Here is a 15,059-nt window from a genome sequence, read left to right as displayed (position 1 = left end):
TTTTAATTTCATGGCTGTAGTCACCATCTACAGTAATTTTGGACCCCAAAAAATAAAGTTCGCCACTGTTTCCCCATCTATTTCCCATGAAGTGATGCGACCAGATGCCATGATCTTTGTCTTCTGAATGTTGAGCTTTAAGCCAACTTTTTCACTCTTCCTTCACGTTCATCAAGAGGTTCTTCAGTTCTTCACTTTCTACCATAAGGGTGGTGCCATATGCATATCTGAGGTTATTGATATTTCTCCCAGCAATCTCAACTTCAGCTTGTGTTTCATCCAGCCCAGCATTTCTCATGATGTACTCTGCATAAGTTAAATAAACATGGTGACAATATGCAGCCTTGGTGTACTCCTCTTCCTATTTGGAACCAGTCTATTGTTCCATGTCCAGTTCTAACTGTTGCTTCCTGACCTGCATACAGATTTCTCAAGAGGCAGGTCAGGTGGTCTGGTATTCCCATCTCTTTCAGAATTTTCCACAGTTGGTTGTGATCTATACAGTCAAAGGCTTTGGCATAGTCAAGAAAACAAAAGTATATGTTTTTCTGGAATTCTGTTGCTTTGTCCATGATCCAGCAGATGTTGGCAATTTGATCTCTGGTTCTTCTGGTTTCTACAACCAGCTTGAACATCTGGAAGTTCACGGCTCATGTATTGTTGAAGCCTGGCTTGGAGAATTTTGAGCATTACTTTACTAGCGTATGAGATGAGTGCAATTGTGTGGTAGTTTGAGCATTCTTTGGCATTGCCTTTCTTTGGGATTGGGATGAAAACTGATCTTTTCCAGTCCTGCAGCCACTACCGAGTTTTCCAAATTTGCTGGCATATTGAGTGCAGCACTTTCACAGCATCATCTTTCAGGATTTGAAATAGCTCAACTGGAATTCCATCATCTCCATTAGTTTTGTTCGTAGTGATGCTTCCTAAGGCCCACTTGACTTAACATTCCAGGATGTCTGGCTCTAGGTGAGTGATCACACCATCGTGATTATCTGGGTCGTGAAGATCTTTTTTGCACAGTTCTTCTGTGTATTCTTGCCACCTCTTCTTAGTATCTTCTGCTTCTCTGGGAGTCTTCAGAGACCTTTCAATCAGGTTCCATTCACCAGCTCTGAACAGACGTCAACAATACGCAGAAACAAAAAACCCAAACTAGACCTCCTAGGTGGTGAGGAAAGTTGTGCTCTTTAAATGAGAGGCTCGTATGGCGCCTCACCATGTTCCCCTGTTCCCTTCAACTCAAGAGTAAACCTCTGAAGTCACTCTTCTGGCTTTGTAGTCTGTCTCTTGGGATTGGGAATGTTTAATACAGAATTCAGTTTCAAGCCATGCGATAGGAACATGCACAATGCCTTAAAAAAATCTTTTTTAACAAAAAAATTGCTGGTTATGTGAGCAAGCTGGTGAATTTCATCCGCTTTTTCTCCTGAGTCATTAAGCTTCATCTTCAAGTAGATTGTTTTTGGGAGATGGGAATTTATCAACTGAAAGTTTGTAGGTCTATCAAATTTTCCTGCATAGTCACAAAGCACAATCCTTCAAAGAATGAGATGCCCTTGAGGAGAACAGAAATAGAAAGTAAAAAGAAACAGTTTTTTCAAAACCTAGGTTGGGGGCTTTCCTGGTAGTTCAGTGGTAAAGAATCTGCCTGCCAATGCAGGAGACACGGGTTCAGTCTCTAGGCCAAGAGGATCCCATATGCCGCCGCGCAACGAAGCCACTGCACCACAACTAATAAGCGTGTGCTCTGGAGCCAGGGAGCCACGACTGCTGAGCCCACGTGCTGCAGCTACTGAAGCCGGCGTGCCCTGGAGCCATGATCGGCAACAAACGGAGCTACCGCAACGACGAGCCCATGCACCACACGCAGACTAGTTCCCTGCTCACCGTAACTACATAAAAGCCCCTGAAGCAACCAAGACTCAGCACAGCCAAAAGTAAGTAAACATTGTTTTAAAAATTCAAGCTGACTGATGCTCACACAAGGGTGACTCTTCATCAACATTCTATGTTCTAATTTTCTAAAGTTCCTGACAATAGACGCAGTGACACAGCTCTGAGTGTATATATAACCAATCCATTTTTTAAAATGGAAGCAGCTTAGAAAGGAACTAACCAAATTTTTATTTAGAGAAACAAATCAAGTAGCTTTTCAGGAGGGAACATATGAACTCTTTATACAAAGCCCTGAGCACAGTTTAGGAAACATACAGTTTACTAAGTAAGGCATCTAATGAACATGTCCTTTAAACCAGGGGTCTTCAATCTCTGCGATCTAATGCCTGATGATCTGAGATGGAGCTGATGTAATAATAACAGAAATAAAGTGCACAATAAATGCAGTGTGCTTTAATCATCTCAAAACCATTCCCCTCTGCCCCCCATCTTGGTCCATGGGAAAACTGTCTTCCATATAATCAGTCCCTGGTGCCAAAAAGGATGGGGATCACTGTTTTAAACCAATCCCATATACCTGTGTTTGAAAAACTGTTTATATATTGACTTATGGTTTTAATTTTAGTAACTATGCCATGACTATTATTGTCTTTTTGTGATAGGTTGAGGATTAGACAGGAGCTTTTGAAAAAGAGAAAAAATTCAGTGGAGAAGGAAAGGCTCATGTAACCATTTTATTAACAAGTGAAGATAGTAACTCCTGCCTATTAAGTCTTTGCATAAGGAAGGATTATTTTCACAAGTATCAATGATTAATGAGATAACATTCATTCAACAAACACTGAATGTCTATTATGTGTCTGGCAAAGTATCCGGGGCTAGAACCATGAACTAAACAATCTCTCTCCTCCTGGAATTTATCATCTAGCTAGGAAGACAGAGGATAGATGTTAATTTAAACTGTCACAAACAGAAACATTTAAATTGTTACAGAAAGAAGCATTTATTAATTGATAAATTCTATAAAGGAAAAACACAGTCCTAGGAGAGTAAGTAATGGAAGGCCTGACCTACTAGGATATTAGGGAAGGCTTTGCTGATGAAGTAACATCAGAGCCAAAATTTTTTGAAAGACACTCAGCAAGAAGCCAGGCTAAAGGTTGCTGGAGTGCAAGGCCTTAGGCTGACACTTCTGTAATTACCCTTCTCAGTAATGGGATTACTCACAGACCTACCTTCTTAGATATACTGGGGTATGAGATCATGTTAAGAAAATGCTAAAAACAGCTTCTGAAATTCATATGAGAATCTCCCCCTCTGAGGTCACAGTCACACAGTGGAAATTAACTGCATTCTACCACACTGCTGGGGGCAGTACTGTAGACAGAAAGGTCATTGGTCTTGGGGCCAAAAGAAATGAGTGCTGGTCTCCGCTCTCACTGACCAGTCACGTGGCCTTGGACAAGTCGTTTTCCCTTTCTCAGCTTGATCTGTAAAATCGAGGAATTTTGCTGGTGGCCCAAAGCTACGATATCCTAATTCCTCACTTTGGCATTCAAGGTCATCATCCATTATACATCACCTGTCTAACTTGCCAGATTTACTGTTCCTGGTAGACAGCTGAGCTACAAACTGAAAATTACCCAAATTCACACCCTGTTTCCCTTTCTCATGCTTTATCTACCTGTCCTCCATGACCCATTCTGAATATCCAATTCCCCTTCAGAAAACCGCTTTTATTGTTAGGAAGGCCCCTAAAAGTCTTCTAATGTTGCCCCTTCCTCCCTTTTCCCTGAAAGAAAACTCAGGCTATGAGGACTTAAAAGACTTTTTCCCCAAAGCCACACATCTCAGAAGTGACAAAGCTAAGCTCTAAAACAAGGTCTCTGAGTTTCTAGGCCAGCTCTCTTCCCATGACACCAACCCCGATTGCTTGGATTCCTGCAGCCCCTAAGGTGACTGGTGTGTTTCTCTTAAGATCTGTGTCTCGAGGGTTAGGAAACTATGGGCAAGAGGTCAAATTTAGCCTACCATCTGTCTTGATAATGCCTATTTTAAAAAATATATTTTGAAACGATTGAAACGTTTTTAAAAAGCACTGTTTCATATGTGAAAATTACACAATGCTCGAATTTCAGTGTAAGTAAAAACTGTTCTATGGAAAACAGCACGTTCATGCATTTAAGTACTGTCAATGCCTGCTTTCACGTTTTTACAGCAGTGTTGAGTAGCTCTGACAGGCCCTGTGGTCCACAAAGCCAAAACTATTTACTCTGTGGCCCTTTAAAAAACAGTTCTGTGGGGGTTCAGGATGGGGGTACACATGTACACCCATGGCTAATTCATGTCGATGTATGGCAAAAGCCACCACAATACTGTAATCAGCCTCCAGTTAAAATAAATAAATTAATTAAAAAACAAAACAAAACAGTTCTGTGACCTTTGGCACAGCCATTGTGTGTGTCCTTATCTTCCGGCTCTCCAAGACAACCTTCCACAATCAGAATGTCCGTGTAAAGGCACACAGGTAGGGACAGTCGTCCCTCAAGCAGTAAGGACCAATCTTCATTGAGCATTCATGTGCTATAGGCAGTTCCAGATGTTTTATAAGTATGAATGTATCATTCCTCACAAAAACCCCATCAGGCTCTCTACTATTATTACTCCCATTTAACAGATGAAGATCCCTGGGGTCAGGAAGACCCCTGAAGAAGGAAATGGTAACCCACTCCAGTACTCTTGCCTGGAAAATTCCATGGACGGAGGAGCCTACAGTCCATGGGATTGCAAATAGTTGGACATGATTAAGCAACCTCACTTTCACTTTCACCAGACGAATAAAATGAGGCACAGAGAAGTTAAGGACCTTGCACAATGTTAGATATGCCACTTGTTGAATTCAAACAAACATTAAAACTAATATGACATGTCTATTGCCTGGAGGATGACATGGCAACCCACTCCTAGACTCTTGCCTGGAGAATCCCACACACAGAGGAGCCTAGAGGCTTACAGTCCATAGTGGGTTGCAAAGAGTCAGACGTAACTGAGCATGCATGCTCAGATACTGAGATATGCCTGCTGACCTCAGAGAACTTTGGTCTGAGTGCCCTAGCATTCTTCATTGCATTCATCAATATCTTTGATCTAGAAGCAAAGTCATCATTCTCTTTCCAACTGAGGAAATCACTGCTAGACATCTAAGTACTCCTGAGCTCAGAAAACACAGGCACATGTCTAAGGCTTTCTATTAACATTATCAAAGAAAAAGAGAGATGTAACTTTAGTAAAGTAATTTCAGAGTCACACATCTGGATCCAACTATATCCCATTTCATTCTATGAATTCATTTAATTTCATATGGCCTCCATTTGCTTATTTGTCTCTCTCTCTCTCTCTCTCTCTCTCTCTCTCTCTCTCTATATATATATATATATATATATATATATATATATAAAATAGATGACCTCTGATGTGGTCTTCCAGAGCTACCTAGGGTTCTAAGCAGCATGAGAAATGATGACAAGAAGTTCTAGAAAAGGGGGCAGGGGCAGCTGCACAGCCAGGAGCAGACAGACAGTAGAGAAGAGTTACCAGCTGAATCCAATATCAACTCTGATTTCAGCTCCAGGTGGCTCACATCAACCAACATTTGAAAGGCAGAATTTGGAAGAGTTCAGCTCAGTCGCTCCGTCGTGTCTGACTCTTTGCGACCCCATTAAGCTCAGCACACCAGGCCTCCTTGTCCATTACCAACTCCCGGAGTTCACCCAAACCCAAGTCCATTGAGTCGGTGATGCCCATCCAACCATCTTATCCTCTGTCGTCCCCTCCTCCTCCTGCTTTCAGTCTTTCCCAGCATCAGGGTCTTTTCCAATGAGTCAGCTCTTCGCATCAGGTGGCCAAAGCATTGGAGTTTCAGCTTTAGCATCAGTCCTTCCAATGAACACCCAGGACTGATCTCCTTTAGGATGGACTGGTTGGATCTCCTTGCAGATTTGGAAGAATGGCGACCTGCAATTTCTAAGGAACACAGATGACTGAGCGCCTGAGCTCCTCCCCAAGCTTTACCCTTTCACCCTGTCTGATGCCACTCACTCTGGGGGCTCTACCATGAAGCACAGAGGAAGTGGTGGCTGGTGTGTAAAGTAAGCAGCCTGATTTTCGAAACCTGCCCCAAACTGGATGCTGTACATTGAACAGAGCAGAGCCAAAGGGGGCCCTGGTTCCTGTACCTTAAGGGGAAGCAGAAGTGAGGAGCTGAAAAAGCTTCAGGGAGAAAGCACCAGAGCCACTTGGTGCTCAGCAAGGAAAGAAAAACCACCTGTGATGGCACAGAAACCATAACCATCAAATATAAGGAAGCAACAGGTGGCCAGGGGCTATGTTCCTTGCCTCACCTCTCAGACTGATACAGCCTCCCTCCTTCAAGGCGTGCTGGAAATTCATCATCCATTCCGGTTCCCCATGCAAAAGACATGTGTGCATGATACAGCCTCCCTCCTTCAAGGCGTGCTGGAAATTCATCATCCGTTCCGGTTCCCCATGCAAAAGACATGTGCAACGGCTTCTGCTATCTCTGGTTCCAGATCCACGGTCCTGACTGGGACACGCAGCTGGACTGGAGTTTGGAAATGGCCCTAACCTTGCTCTGCGGTGGTCCTTGTCATAAATTAGATGGGGGTGGTTTACATGTTTTAAAAATAGCCAGACTGCTTATTTCAAAGGCCTTTTCATTCTTTGAGAATGAACTAAAATGCCTCCTCCTCCAAGAAACCTTTTCCAGTGTTCTCTTCTTCCTCTCAACTCCTAGAGCACTGGGTTTATTAGACAGCCATAGCCACCTGTCTCATTCAGCACAGTATTTTGGTGTTCCAGACTGTACATCAACAAGAACAAAGACCAAGGCTTTGGAAAAGCCTCAAAAACTGGTATCATCACCTACTCACTCTTGGACAAGTTTTTTAACTGAGCCATAGTCTTCATCTTTAAGTCAGGATCAGGATGTTTCCTTGAAAGGGTATTACATGAGAAAATAGGTAAAGTGCCTAGACTGATGTCTGGAACATCCTGGGTGTTCAACAAATGTCAAATAACTTCTCTTCAGCATCTGCATCCTCTGAAAAGCCCAGTGCAGTGCATACACTGAGTGCTCAATAAATGTCATAGTTGGGTTAAAGTAAATTGCTGAATCACTCTCATGTCTGTTAGACTTCATTTCACATTAGGTTCAACCATGAAATTATTTTTCTGACTTCACACACAATGACATCTATAAAGCGATGAATTTTTCTTTCCTAAAAAACTTAAGATGGATTCTAATATTTACATTTCATGTTTATATGTCTATTGCATATGCAAAAATAAATGTTTGTCTGAATGAGTATCACACTAGTTTTCTAGGTGAATGGTATGAACACTCCAAAATGACACCGCAGAAGCCATTCAAGATTTTAAGGATTGGGGACACATCTCATCCATTTCTCAGAAGACTTAAGCTAAATTTTCAAGAAACTCTTGTTACCTTTGCTGCCCTGGAAGTAAAATTTCAGGGTGCCAGTTTATCTTTGCCTCTGTATGGCTACTTTCTAGCCCCCAAATTCAGTAGCCTGGTTCCAATTCCCTGGCACTTCCCCACAAGAAGGGCCCTCTAGGGGCACTGCTGCTGCTGCTGCTAAGTTGCTTCAGTCGTGTCCGACTCTTCGCGACCCCATGGCCTGCAGCCTACCAGGCTCCTCCGTCCATGGGATTTTCCAGGCAAGAGTACTGGAGTGGGGTGCCACTGCCTTCTCCATCTAGGGGCACTAGCGGACAGCAACCCAGTTTCAAATTTCTTTCACTTCTTCTGTACCTTGCTGTGTTCCAGATCCTCGGGACTTCTCTATCTGCCAGATGATCAGACAAACCAACTCAAGTTAATAAATGAACAGATGTGAATGGTTTATGAGAATGAATGGGAACTCTTTCCTAAGTAATCCCATTGCATTCTATTAGGGATTTATTAGATAGAATTACTTTATTTAAATGAATGCCTGGAATAGTAAGAATTTCTGATCCTACACTGGTCGATAGATAAATGCTTTGAATCCAGGCATGTTCTGTGTTTCTCATATCACTTTCTAGGCAGCTGCCTACAATGTACTTGCCCTGCTCACAAACACACTTTCATCACTTCAGCTGCTTTTCATCACTTCGGTGCTTTCCCCCTCCCCCCATGGTCTCCTCTTCCTCCTAAAAACTGGCTACAAAGTTTCAGATGAAGGGAAAATAGGATTCTCATGAAACTTTGTACTTACTATAGTCTCCTGACTGCACCCATCAAAGGAGAAATCACAAAGGTAAACACAAAACACTTAAGGGTTCAATACAGAGTTGTCAGCAAAGAGAGCCTACAGAAAACACTTGAAACCCAAGAGCTGGGAGCAACTGTCTTCCAAATTGAATCAACACACTAGTAAAAGATGCCTGATCTCATTTGTATTCTCAACTGCTGGTGATGAAAACGTATCAGGAAGAGTAGTTTACCCTAGGAGTCTCCAGTTCGGAAAAAGAGCAGCTTGATATTCAAACCCTGCTGAGAATCTAAGTCATTTATTAGTTGGAAGTTTTCAAAAGATGTGTTGTATAAAACATCTTTTGTGAAGAGTATGTGTTTGTATGCCCACACGCACAGGAGGCTGAGGACAGAGGGAGGCAGGAAAAGAGAGAGAGAGATGCAGACACTTTCACAGAGGGAGAGCTATCTTTCGGAAGAGGAAAAAAAAAACCAAACAAACAACTGAAAATAATCCCACTGCACTTGATGAGGCCTCACCGAACTAGCCCTGAGTCCAGGTCAAAATCTCAGAGCAAGACTCTGTAAGCTCACTTTCCCAGAACCTAGTCCATCTTAAAGAGTCAGAGAACAAGTGACATTTGCGTCCACTAAATCTCAAGGACGTCTCAGCATCTCCAGGGGGTAGATCCCCCTTTATTCAGAGAGAAAATTGGAAACAGCTAGTTCAGCAATCTACCAGCTTTGTTAGCCCCAGTTACCACTGAAAATTAGAACCAAATTGATAGGCAGCTGAAGGAATGGATTCTGAAATCCAGAGAAAGTCAGAACATTAGCCACAAGAGGGAGCAGGAGAATCTGATCAGATGGGAGACTACTTGGTACAGGTTATGAGGAGGGGTCTGACCCTGAGGATGTACGATACTGACAGATATTTTGACAAGAGACATTTACCCATTAAGGGGCGGGGGGGGAAAGAGGGTGGAAGGCTCAAGAAGAAGTGAGATCTCGGCATGTTGATTCCTAAGTTTTGTCAGCCCAATGTCAAGCAACAATGTTTAGATACAAGCAACATAGATACACACTGCAAAAATATCAAACGTGCAAGCTATGTGCTCTACCATCCTCTTTGTTGTGCTTCTTTTTCCACATTTAATTTCTACTTCAATTTAGATCTTGTGTATTTCCATGATGATGGGACAGATTGCTTGCTTCTCACCTACTTGCTTTTCTCCCTCTACCTGAAGGCATCACAGAGAAAGGGCCTCTGTTACTGAACTACAACATGAAAACCAGATGGTACAGTCCCCAAATGCACTTACTTTGAGAATAACCCATCCATAAGCTAAATGCATGCTTTATACTTTCTTTAAAGGGGAAATGCAACTTGGTAGGATCTACAGAGCTTTTTTCACCATTTATTTTGTCAAAGAAACAGATTAAGTACTTCAGGGAAAGAGATATGCATTTACATTGCAAGATAAAACTATTTTTGTCTAGGAAAAAAAACCATGTTAAATATAGCTTGCTAACAAAATGCTGAAGCTCTCTTGAAATATTTAATTTTCAAAAGAGTGAGTTATTAGAGAGAGCAATTAATACAATTTCTACAAATGGTCCTGTAGGTGTTACTGACTATACCTCACCTTCCTTTTGAAATTTCACTTTCTTTTTGTCATTTTATTTGGAGTTAAAACACTGCTGGGCCATGCATTTTTCTCCCCTTTCATGATCAACATAAGGGTTATCCAGTACTTAATCTGAAAAGATACAGTAGAAATAAGATAAAGTAAACTGACAGTAGGTAGATACACAGAGGTAAAGCACAGCCTTCATATTCTAATTCATTACACTCCTCTTACAGCCCTGCTAAGGTTTCAAGGCAGAGTAAAGGAAGTCTGATTGTCACAGACACACATCCTTTGCTGTCCCTGCACAGCTCAATAGTAAATAACAGTTTACCTTTGTGCAGGTTTTTGTTGTTTGTTTGTTTTACTTTTCCCCTAGGAATTAGTCATGCCATATCTAATCAAAGAGCCAGTTTAGGGGAGAAAAATCACGGCTCCTTCTTTAGTAGGTGGGAGAAATAACGAATTAGCCCTCAGATCCAAATGGAATCCTTCAAGCAGGCAGAGTCCCTAAAATGAAAACCATTTAAGAAAATACATTATGCTTCTGATGAAGTAAGTGGATCTGTCCCCGCCTTCTCATTCAGGAGGCCCCAAAGATGGAGCGAGCTAGTTCTCTTCCTTCCTCCTTTTTTTTTTCATGCTAACCTCAAAATTAAGCAAGTTTAGCAAACCCATAGAGGTAAATCCAAGTAACAGAGAGCAACCTAAAAGCAATCATTCCTATTACAGCTTTGTTTTCTTTTCTGAAATGAATGAAATATCTAAATATATTCTCCTCCCTTTGCCTGACTTGCTGCGGGAGCAGCTCTGAGAAAGAGAAACCTGTGAGTGAGGAGTGAGTGTGTATGTTATGGGGGTTGTGGACGGGAGGTATGCTTTCAGAATCCCCTCCTGATTGCTCCCCATTTCCCTCAGGATATCTTCACACAGATACTACATTGTGGCTGTTCAGTTGCTCTAATTGGAGAGACTCAAAAGCTATGCCTTTAACCAGATCTGATCAGACTCTCCACCTACTCCACCAGCTCCTCCATGACACGGATGTCTGTACCGTCTTTACGACCGTCATATTTTAAAAAGCTCCTTCCACTACACCTATGATATCCTTTCTCTCTCTCTCTCTCTCTGTTTTTAGTCTTCACACCTCCAGCAGGACAAAGTTTGTATTGTTATATTCACAACCACTAGTGGCTGACTAGCAGTAGAGAGATAGCGCCTGCAAGGGAGCCAGGCAAGAGGGGGGTTAAATAAATACCTAGAGCAAAGCCGGACTTTGTTTCCACCGACTGCGGACACCATGCACAACGCTTTCTTCACAAAATTCTTTGTTACATTCGATCACTCTGCTCAGAACCCAACCATTGCCACTTTGTCTGGAGAGGGAAATACGAATTGCCAGCCCAAGCCATTCATCCAGAAGCCACGAGGGAAAGGGGATTTTATACGCCAAGGATGCACACATACTGTATTTTTAAAAGCATCGCCTCTGCAGATTTGGTTTCCGTAGCCGACTGTCCACCCATAAGACCTCCCTCTTTTTCATTAAGGAGGAGCCAAGAAGGATATCCTCACATCTCAGAACACAGACCATTTCCCCAAAAGCCAGCAAAGCTCCAGAGGCAGAGGCGGATAATGCAGCGGCAAAGTTCCCCTCGAATCTCGGGGGCAAGATGCCCGTGCGCGCAGCATCCCCAAGGCACCCTATAGCAGAGTGCCCGAAGGCTGGGACCCTGCAGCCCACTCCCCCCCTCCCCCCGCCGCTGCATCCCTCCCTCGCCTGTCCCCCCCGCCCCGGCCACACCTCCCTCCTTTCCGCAGTCCTTACAGAAGGAGCACCCAGGGCTGGCCGGAAAAGAGGAAACTCGCGAGTGTGGGCTTGGGGAAGACCCCAGGGATTACCGGGGGGACGGATGACCACGGAACTGAGCCCAGTGGGTGGGGACGCCTGGATCCCCAGCAGCGCTGCATTCCGGGTGGACTTCGCTCTCAGCGCCCTGAATCCTCAAGCCCAAGGCGGTGCAGGGTGCAGCACCCCTCCTTAGCAGCCCTTTCTTCCTCCGGCAGGCGGGTACACTCAACGACCAGGCGCACCAGCCCGAGCAATTTCACTCTCCGAGCAGCGCGCACACCCCAGATATGGGTAGAGATAATACACACACAGACACACACAATTTAGGAGCCGGTCCTTTGCCAAAGCGGAGGGAACTGGAGCCTTCTGAACAAATGGAAAATAGTTGGCGGTATCTGACCAAATCCCTTCAGCTGCCCATCAGAAGATCCTACCTGGTTTGGGGGAGTGTGACTGGATGCTTCTCCGGTTCCTCCACGCTAGTAGGAAAAACGGCGCACTCCCTCCTTTTTAAATAGCTCCCGAGCTGGGAGAGGTCGCTCCCATCTTCGGGGGGAAGCACAAAGCGGGCGGCGGGTAGGCTCCGGTGCAGCGCCGGCGCGAGCAGGAGCGGCGGCGGCGGCGGGCAGCCGGTGCGCGCGGGCGGGAGGCAGCGCGGAGGCCGGGAGGCTGGGAGGGCCGGGGCCCGGGCGGCGCGCGCGCTCTCCTCCCTCTCTCCCTCCCTCCCTCCCGCGCACACTCGCCCGCCCGCCGCCCGCAGCCTCGCACTCGCTCTCACGCGCGCTCCCCCCAGCCGCCGCCGGCGCCCGGGCCCCACGCGCGCCCCACGCCGGCGCCCTCGGCCACCGCGGACGAGCGGAGCTGGCCGGTTTCTGGAGCTGCGAGCCAGAGGGGAACAATTCCAGCTTCCCAGCCTCTGCCGCGGAGGTCTGTCGACGTCCTCCCAGCTCTCAGCTCTCGGCCCTGCAGTGCGTTCGGGCCGCGCGTGCTAGCGCTTTCCCCGGCGCCCAACCCGTGGGTTACACGCGCAGACCATCGCTGCAACTTTTCTTTGCCGCCTTCCTCGCCTCACCCACAGACAGAACCCCAACCCCGGCTTGCCTACCCGTTTCTCACCTCTGAAATTGTTCATCCAGATATATCTTTCTTCCTCCACTTTCTATCCTTCTGCTAAAGAAAGCTTTCTTTTAGCAAAGGGATCCGGGGATATATCAATGATTTTTCTCTGAAATCCTCACTCCGTGTTTTTCCTACTTATCGGAACTGTCCAGAAATACGCTAGCTAGGAGCTGCTGACACAAGCAGATAAGGAAGGAGGATTGGGGGGGGCGGGGGGGGGGGGTAATTTCCCAGCCAAGAACTCCGAAAGATTCTCTTCTCCTTTGTTGGTGTTTCCCTCTAAGATTGCAGCTCACCTGAGAATAGAGACCAAGAGGCTGTTTAATGAGAAAGCCCTGAAGCTTTTAAAACTACAGAGAGGAGTAAAAGCTGAGCAATAAGGTTAAGCTGGGAAACATCTAATGCAGCAATCGACGAACCATTCATTGCCCTTTCCAAGAGAAGCATTATCATTGCCAATACATCACTTCGCCATAATTAATAAAGGAGTACTGCGCCAGGCCCTCGCCCTCTTGACAGCTCATTCATCCTTAAGAACCCTTAATGATTTGGCAGGATGAAAGGCTAGACCCGCGGTGGAGTTCACAAACCTGGCTGCATATCAGACACACCTGGGAAGCTAGTGAAAAATGCAGATTGTAGCGTCGCATCTCGAGACTCTGATGTAGCTTCTCAAATCGGGCTCCAAGTTGGTATTTTTCAAGCACGGGTTGATGTTCGCCACTCACTGGTGTGGTTTGCTTAAGTGTGGAAGATCAGTGGCAGCTGTGTCGAGGGGTGAGGGTGGGAAGGAGACGGGAGGATCAGACTCAGAGTTACGTTCCTTAGTAGACTCTCCCCACCCACCCAGCCCTGTACTTACAGCCCGGCTCTGGGCTGCCAGGTCACAGGAAAAGAGAAACTCTCACTCCAGGAAACCCGCTGGCTGTTTGACTGTGAGGCAAAGGGTGTAAGGGGTAGGAAAAGTAGCCCTCCTTTGCCTTTTTGCCAGTGGTTCACAATTCTGACAGCACCTCAGAATCTCCTGGGGAGCTTTTTAAAATCCCAATGCTTAGGTCACACCCCAGAGAGGATATCTTGGAATCTCTTGCACCGGGGGTGGGGGGTGGGGGGTGGGGGGTGGGGGGGCGGGTGAGGGGTTGCTCAGGCATCAATAATTATTTTTAAGTTTTAAGCTTCCCTGGTTGGTGCCTCATGTGTAACCAAGGTTGAGAATCATGTTCTAGGCCAATGCTCCTCAAGCGTGAACCTGCATATGAATCAGCTGGAGACTGCAGTTTCTTATGCTGTAAATCTGAAACAGGCCTGGTATCTGCACTTCTAACAAACTCAGAAGTGATGGTGATGCTGCCTGAATGAGGACCACTCTTATTAACAGAGGCAGGCAGCCTCCTCCTGTTGGTTGTGGACACTCAGCTTGTTAGAGGAAACTCCGAGCTTCTTGATTGTATATTCCCAGGAATCATTCTTCCTCAAGAACATGTTCCTCTCCTCTGCGATGAGTTAAACTTTCTTGGAAGCCACTCTTCACACAAACGTTTTATTAGACTGTACTGACTAATGGATATGAATAGAATGACATGAAGGGAGACACAGAAGGTTGCCACCTCCCTGTTAGCATATGTCCTCAGACAAAAATTACTTAGGGTCCTGCCTTCAAGAGTGTGAGAGGCAGGCATTTGGCTCACACTCAAGGAAAGGGGCTTGAAGAGAAAAGTTGCTGCTTTGCAAATGACATTGGGAAAGGCATATAACTAGACTCCACCCATAGGAAATAGGACAAAGCTGACTGAATGCAAGAGCTAAATGAAAATGTGAGTGGAGTACGTCTCATTGGAATGGATTTTGTAGAAAGGGTGCGGCCTGTTATTGCTATTATGGGCCACTTAGTGAAAATTCAGATTTTCTTCAGAGTGTAAGCATGCTTGTGACACATGGGGTGATAAAAGCCCTGCTCTTAAATGTCTGTATTCCAGTAGTGCCCCAAATCTATCTTGTCAGCAGTTAAGAAGGCATTAAGACAACATCATGTGCTCTTTATTCCTGTTTCCCCCCCCCAGTTTAGACTATTTCGGTTAATTTTAATATTTGAGGGGGGAACTACATTCATTGGTCTTCTCTGTTTCCTAGAACCATTAAAAGGTAGCCTAGTGACTTGGCACCATTTTTGATTTAGTTCAATTTATGACCCCTTAATTTTTTTTCCTTTCATTTCTCACTAAAGGCATTTTTATAAGGGTTCCTGGGGCTCAAGGCAAATCAAACCTTTCATTCCCTCCTAAATGTC

General features: G+C 45.0%; 1 protein-coding gene across 5 annotated transcripts in view; it reads right to left on the bottom strand.

Annotated features, from left to right (window-relative positions):
* Positions 1 to 13,786, bottom strand: part of SLC8A1 (solute carrier family 8 member A1) — a 379,296-nt gene extending 365,510 nt beyond the window's left edge. Inside the window, exons 1-2 of one of the 5 annotated variants that reach the window (XM_069583489.1) lie at positions 13,635 to 13,786; positions 13,384 to 13,537 (exon numbers count right to left, since the gene is read on the bottom strand). In XM_069583489.1, coding sequence (XP_069439590.1) covers positions 13,384 to 13,422 — 39 coding nt within the window. In that variant the 5' untranslated portion in view covers positions 13,423 to 13,537; positions 13,635 to 13,786. Of the gene's footprint in view, positions 1 to 11,703; positions 11,912 to 12,087; positions 12,377 to 12,769; positions 12,961 to 13,383; positions 13,538 to 13,634 lie in introns of those variants that run through there. The other 4 variants (XM_069583492.1, XM_069583493.1, XM_069583491.1 and 1 more) reach the window with 4 other exon arrangements.
* Between the last annotated feature and the right edge of the window lie 1,273 nt (positions 13,787 to 15,059).

The sequence above is a fragment of the Ovis canadensis genome, chromosome 3 (assembly GCF_042477335.2).
Source record: "Ovis canadensis isolate MfBH-ARS-UI-01 breed Bighorn chromosome 3, ARS-UI_OviCan_v2, whole genome shotgun sequence".
NCBI lineage: Eukaryota > Metazoa > Chordata > Mammalia > Artiodactyla > Bovidae > Ovis > Ovis canadensis.
Note: the sequence above shows the minus strand (reverse complement) of the source record. Positions and strands in the feature narration are given on the sequence as shown.